This window comes from Etheostoma cragini, chromosome 14 (assembly GCF_013103735.1).
Source record: "Etheostoma cragini isolate CJK2018 chromosome 14, CSU_Ecrag_1.0, whole genome shotgun sequence".
In the NCBI taxonomy this organism is placed as follows: domain Eukaryota; kingdom Metazoa; phylum Chordata; class Actinopteri; order Perciformes; family Percidae; genus Etheostoma; species Etheostoma cragini.
In genome coordinates this window covers 24,552,866-24,559,805 of record NC_048420.1, presented here as the reverse complement: position 1 = coordinate 24,559,805, position 6,940 = coordinate 24,552,866, and the positions used below count along the sequence as shown (strand labels likewise).

At 42.7% G+C, this 6,940-nt stretch overlaps 1 protein-coding gene across 2 annotated transcripts in view; it reads right to left on the bottom strand.

Moving 5' to 3' along the window:
• Positions 1 to 810: 810 nt before the first annotated feature.
• Positions 811 to 6,940, bottom strand: part of LOC117956476 (oocyte zinc finger protein XlCOF6.1-like) — a 59,752-nt gene continuing 53,622 nt past the window's right edge. The window contains exon 3 of one of the 2 annotated variants that reach the window (XM_034891559.1): positions 811 to 1,954. In XM_034891559.1, coding sequence (XP_034747450.1) covers positions 857 to 1,954 — 1,098 coding nt within the window. In that variant the 3' untranslated portion in view covers positions 811 to 856. Of the gene's footprint in view, positions 2,071 to 6,940 lie in introns of both variants that reach the window. The other variant, XM_034891558.1, reaches the window with a different exon arrangement.

The following is a 6,940-nucleotide window of genomic DNA, read 5'->3' as shown; positions in this document are numbered from 1 at the left end:
AGCTACACTCCTGCTGCTCAGGGTGAACTTCTTCAGCAGCTGCTGAACATATGCAGCTCGGGAAATGTTCTTGGAGTTGCACGGAGTGAGGAGGAACAGTTAGACCCATTGCCAACGGGTCAGCGGACCCTAAAGTAAGTTATAACCTTATTCTGTTCCCAAGTTATTTTATGTATGCAGACAGGGAGGGTAGACAGAGTTATTAATTTCAAAGCTATGTTACTGACAATGTGTGTACTACCCAGAGGTTAAGCCTTTCTCTTTCCAGGTTTTTGAGGAGCTGTTGTATTGTTTGCTGTTCTTAAATGTTGAGCTGTTGTATTAGAGCTAAATGTGCTTTAAGTGAAGCAAATCATGTCGTAGATCTGCCGACTTTAGCTAAATTCTTGTATTCTCTTTATGTTTTTGGGGGCTTTTTATCTCAATGTTTGGGTGGGGCTTAAAATGCAAGGGCTGTATTTTTAATAGCAGTTCATCACTGGACCCCGCCCGCTGTTCAACTGATGCAACATGACAGCACGGCGGAACCAGCCAGGCGGAGAACAACGTGTCCTCATACCTGGCTAACAATAGCTTGCTAACTCTTCCTTAACGCCACCAACTAGCCACATTGTTCACAGAAAAAAAAGCCAAAAAAAGCAGTTACTCGTGGTGATAGAAGTGTACTTTCAGTGGATGGAGCATGACATTAATTTGACTTAATTAACCTCAGCCCCGCGACTCTCCGGAAATATTTTTATGCTCAGTTTATAGGTTACCATGGCAATCGTATTTATAAAAAATAGCTGCCACTCTGACCATTATGCTGTGTTGATTTGAATCAAAATGGCCCTTCCATCCATTTTATTTCTATGTTTCAGAGAGTTCCAACCTGGCTGAGATTCTCTGGTTGCTCCTGGTCCACACTAGAGCTCCAATCCTGCTGCTTTGTGATGTCACTAACACAGGAAGTAGACGGTTCCTCTCCTGTGTGTTGTTTCATGTGATATTGTAAATGGCTGCTACGTCTAAAAGATTTCTTACAGACAGAGCAGCTGAAAGCTTTCTCTCCTGTATGAGTTAACATGTGTCTCTTCAGGTGTGACCTTTGACCAAATCTTTGATCACAAACTGAGCAGCTGAATGGTTTCTCTCCTGTGTGAGTTTTCATGTGTCTGTTCAGATATGTTTTGCGGCCAAAGCTTTGATTACAACCTGAGCAGCTGAATGCTTTCTCTCCTGTGTGAGTTATCATGTGGCTCTTCAGGAGTGTATTGTAGCAAAATCGTTGATCACAAACTGAGCAGCCGAATGGTTTCTCTCCTGTGTGAGTCATCATGTGTCTCTTCAGGTCTGTCTTGTGGCCATATCTCTGATCACAAACTGAGCAGCAGAAGGGCTTCTCTCCTGTATGAGTTCTCAAGTGACTCTTCAGATTTGAGATGTGGTTAAATCTTTTTCCACACTCAGAGCAGCTATATGGCATCTGCCCTGTGTGGATTCGCATGTGTTGTTTCAAGCTTCCTCTCACTGTAAAAGATTTTTTACAGATTGAGCAGCTGAAAGGTTTCTCTCCTGTATGAGTTCTCATGTGTGTCTGGAGATGTTGCTTGCGGCCAAATCTTCTCCCAGACTCCGAGCAGCTAAAGGTTTTCTTAAATGTTGAATCATGTTTCAAAACGTTTAAAGCCGACTGAGGTTCTCTGGTCTCCTTCCAATCAGCACGGTCATCAGTCTCAGGTTCAGAAGAGTCTCCAGTCTCTAGATGTGAGTTCCTGGCTGGTTCTGGTCCTCCACAGTCATCTCCATCAGCTTCTGTTTCTATGTGTTGAGTTTGTCTTTGATGAAGCTGTGAGGACTGAGCTTCCTCTTCATCATCTTCACTCTTCACAGAGACAAAAGTGAAAGGGAACTTGGTGTTTTCAGCCTCCTCCAGCCCTTGGTGCTGCTCTCCCTCCTGACTGATACACAGTTCCTCCCATTCCTCTTTAATGTGTGGAGGGGCCTCTGGCTCCTGCTGGTCCACACGGCAGCTACACTCCTGCTGCTCAGGGGGAACCTCTTCTTTTACCATTGACAGATGCTGGACATCTGCAGGAACAGAATAAAACAGAGTTACTGAGCACAAGTCAAACCAACAATAATAAGAGGTAGTTTGAATCATCATAAATATACAAAAACTTACAAATTTAGTCTAACAAACTGATAAAAACAGCAGCATTGCTTGTTAAGATCAGCTTGCTAAAACCTACCTAAATGTAACCATTTAGGACTGTCCCTAACGATTATTTTAGTCATTGATTACACTAACAATTAATTTGATATTATAGATTGTCAAACTCATAAAATCCAATATTCTAAATATTCTACACTCTGCGGTGCCCAGCTACATCCTGCTGTGCCTTCTAATGACGCAGAGTGCTCTGCTATGCCATGAACTACTACAAAGAACTACTACAAACTACTATTTTTTGTGATTGTTATTGCCACTCTTCATTCTAACCCCAACCGGCCCGTCAGACACCGCCTACCAAGAGCCTGGGTCTGTCCCAGGTTTCTGCCTAAAAGGATGTTTTTCCTTGCCACTGTCGCACTGTTGCTTGCTCTGGAGGAAACTACTAGAACGGTTGGATCCTTGTAAATTATGGAGTGTGGACTAGATCTACTCTATCTGTAAAGTGTCCCCAGATAACTCTTGTTATGAATTGATACTATAAATTAAATTAAATTGAACTGAATTGAATTGCTTGCCTGTCTACCTAAATCAGATATGCACTGTCAGCCAAACTGTCTGAAAGCTGGATTTTTCAACATAAGATCCCTCACCGGCGGGGCTTGTCTCGTCAGCGACTTCGCTGTGGACCGTCGACTGGACTTTCTGTGTCTTGCAGAGGTGTGGCAGCAGAGCGATGATTTTGCTCATGGATGCAGTCCTGTATGCATGTATTTGTTTTCTTCTGTAAACCCCGCTCAGGGGAAGTGATGTTGCACTGCTCTATTGTGAGAACTGTAAGTTTTACACTGCTTCCCGCTCAGCATGTCTACTGCATATTCCTAGTTTGAGCCTCAGCACCTTTATAAGATGACTATAATTATTTAATGTCCTTTTTGTTTGTGAAATGACTTTGGGTGTCATGAAAGGCGCTCTAAATGTATTATTAGTGTATTATTATAATTTCATTTAAAATATCGGCCATTATAAATGCAGATAGTTTGGAAAATGTCTAATACGAGATTGCCCTAGGTCAAATACAGGGTGACACCCAACCATCCCTGCGCCAAAATTTGCTCTATAAACTGTGGGAAACACTGTGCACCACCCAAGATTAATGTGATGGGTTTAAAGAAATACCAATAAACCAGAGCACATTTTCCTCCGCAGAGCTGTGGACGAAGGTCTGCACATGCAAGACTAGTGTGAAAGGATCCCTACTCCTAAAATAAAATAAACCAGGTTCTCTTGACCTTTTATGCTCTTGACTCCTGCAGATGTGTCCCCCTTTATTTCCCCTACAAGCCCTGTTAACATTGTTCTTACCTTCCTCTACATCATCTTCACTCTTCACAGGGACACAAGTGAATGTAAACTTGGTGATATCAGTCGCCTCTAGCCCTTGAAGCTCCTCGCCCTCCTGACCGCGCCACAGCTCCTCTGTAAAGTGTGGGGGGGCCTCTGGCTGCTCCTGGTCCACACTGGAGCTCCATTCATGCAGCTTTCTGATGTCACTAACACAGGAAGTAGACGGTTCCTCTCCTATGTGTTGTTTCATATGATATTGTAAATGGCTAATATGTTTAAAAGATTTCTTACAGACTGAGCAGCTGAAAGCTTTCTCTCCTGTGTGTCGTTTCATATGTTTTTGTAAATTTCCACTCTGTGTAAAAGATTTCTCACAGACTGAGCAGCTGAAAGGTTTCTCTCCTGTGTGTTGTTTCATGTGTCTTTGTAAATTTCCACTCTGTGTAAAAGATTTCTCACAGACTGAGCAGCTGTATGGCCTCTCTCCTGTATGAGTTGTCATGTGTGTCTGCAGACATTGCTTGTGGCCAAATCTTTTCCCACACTCAAGGCAGCTGAAAGTTTTATCTCCTGTGTGAGTTATCATGTGCATCTTTAAATGTATACTTTGTGTAAAAGATTTCCTACACACTGAGCAGCTGAAAGGTTTCTCGCCTGTATGAGTTGTCATGTGTGTCTGCAGACGGTGTTTGTGGCCGAATCTTTTCCCACACTCAGAGCAGCTGAAAGGTTTCTCTTCTGTATGAGTTCTCATGTGTGTCTGCAGATGTTGCTTGCGGCCAAATCTTCTCCCACACTCAGAGCAGCTGAATGTTTTCTTACGTCTTGAATCATGTTTCAGAGAGTTTAAAGCTGACTGAGGTTCTCTGGTCTCCTTCCAATCAGCACTGTCATCAGTCTCAGGTTCAGCAGAGTCTCCAGTCTGGTCTTCAGTGTCTGGATGTAAAAGTGGATGTGAGTTCCTGGCTGGTTCTGGTCCCCCACAGTCCTCTTCATCAGCTTCTGTTTCCATGTGTTGAGTCTGTCTCTGATGAAGCTGTGAGGACTGAGCTTCCTCGTCATCATCTTCACTCTTCACAGGGACAGGAGTGAATGGGAACTTGGTGATATCAGCCTCCTCCAGCCCTTGAAGCTGCTCTCCCTCCTGACAGTTCCACAGTTCCTCCTGCTCCTCTTTAATGTGTGGGGAGGGCTCTAGCTCCTGCGGTTCCACACTGGAGTTACACTCCTGCTGCTCAGGGGGAATTTCTTCTTTAACCACTGACAGCTGATTGAAATCTGCAGGAACAGAATTAAACAGAATTACTGACCACAACTTAAACCAATAATAATGAGAGGTAGTTTGAACCATTTAGGACTGTCCCTAACGATTATTTTAGACAGACACACACACGGACACTAGTCGCAAGTTTGCGGTAAAAGTTGTTGAGGTCAAAACACTGTACTATGTAGTAGCTGTAAATCGAATAAAGTGATTGTAAATAACGTTATGTCATTTTTTTACTCTAACAACTAATGCTTGCTGCTGATAAGTATTTTCTGTGACTGAAAAGGGCCGTGTTGAGGATGAGGACCAGCCTGAACCGTCCGGACCAGTATGATTAGTTGTTCATTAATTAGTTTACAATGTTTTCAACCTTCAACCAGTGCTGCTGAAGCCGAGAGCCAGTGTCACGGAGAGAAAGAGATTTGTTAGGCAATGAAAGTAGAACAGGAGGACAGCAACCAACAGCGTGTCCTCAGTTTTTGATACTTGATTGTTACGAAAATAAGTATTTCCCCCCCCCCCCCCCCCCCCCCCCCCCCCCCCCCCCCCCCCCCCAAGACACGTGGCAACACAACCACCCCCTTTGTCAAAATTTGCTTTATAAACTGTAGGAAACACTGAGCACCACTCAAGATTATTGTGATTGGTTTAAATAAATACCAATAAACCAGAGCACATTTTCCTCCGCAGCGCTGTGGACGAAGGTCTGCACATGCTCTTGACTTCTGCAGATTTGTCCCCCTTTTATTTCCCTACAAGCCTTGTTAACATTGTTCTTACCTTCTTCTTCATCATCTTCACTCTTCACATGGACAAAAGTGAATGAGAGCTTGGTAATATCAGCCTCTTGCAGCCCCTGAAGCTGCTCTCCCTCCTGACTGCTCCACAGCTCCTCCTGCTCCTCTTTAATGTGTGTGGGGGGCTCTGACTCCTGTTGGTCCACACTGGAGCTACACTCCTGCTGCTCCTCATTAATAACAATCTGGCTTTTGTCGTCCGGAGGCAAAGCTGAAACACAGACAGAAGATAATGTCAACTAAAGCTTAGAGACTGCAGGGTTTCCCTCAGAATAGTTAATTAGCTCAGTGGCCAGTAGGTCTGCATGGTTAATTATTGTTACGCGATCTCATTTCACCCTGTTCACAATTGAATTTTTTTCTTTTTAAATGACTTTGGTTGTCACGTTGGCAACAGGAGGCTAATTCACAAGGGTGCTTTTTTATGTGTGAGTTAATACTGTGCATCTGTTTATTTGCAAGAGTTGTTTCTGTTTATTGAATGCGTTATTCAGTGTAATCATACCCGAGAATGTAGTTTAATCTCAGTAATGATGATATCAGAATCAGCTTTATTCGCCAGGTATGACAAACATACGAGGAATTTCACTTAGGTTGGAGGAAGCCTCGGGCAGCAGCTATGGAACAGCGCCACCACACGCTTTCTCGAAAAGAAACAATGCAGACAGCAACATAATATACAACATCACAACATAATGTATATTAGGTTTACTGCTGTCGCTCTTTTAAAGGCAAACGTTCCACTGTATTGGTCCAGTGGAACGGAGATCACGGAAATCTGATTGCGTCTAGATTTTATGCCTACATAGTTAAGTGAATGTAGGTCAAGTTGTAATGTACAAGCAGGCGGCAGCATAGCCATGTAATACAATCTATTAATCGAGGGCATTTAAATGTATGTCTGAACTGTACTATAGTAGTAAAAGATATTCTACTTCTTTTTTATTGGTATCAAAATCGGCATCGAGAATTGTGTTATTTTACTGGTATTGGCACTCACTACTGAATTTTTGGTATTGTGACACCCCTAATGTACATAATATATTTTTTTTTATTTAACTGTCTAATAAAGTTCAAAGACAGTGTTATTCATATCACCTAATTTTATCATCACTCCAGGCCTGGCCTCCAGGAAAGAGCAGTGGGTTTAATTTATCTAATGTTGTGTTTTACATACTATACAATGATTTAGTGATGGTCTTTGTTGAATAATAAAGAATACAAAGAGCCTATTCAATAAGAACCATTGTTTATCTAAAAAACAGCCCCGAAAATCACCATCACCAAACCCATGTAAATAATATCTCCACCAGACTCCATGTAAATAATCACTACTTTTAGTGTGTATAGAGCAGCATATCTCCACCAGACTCCATG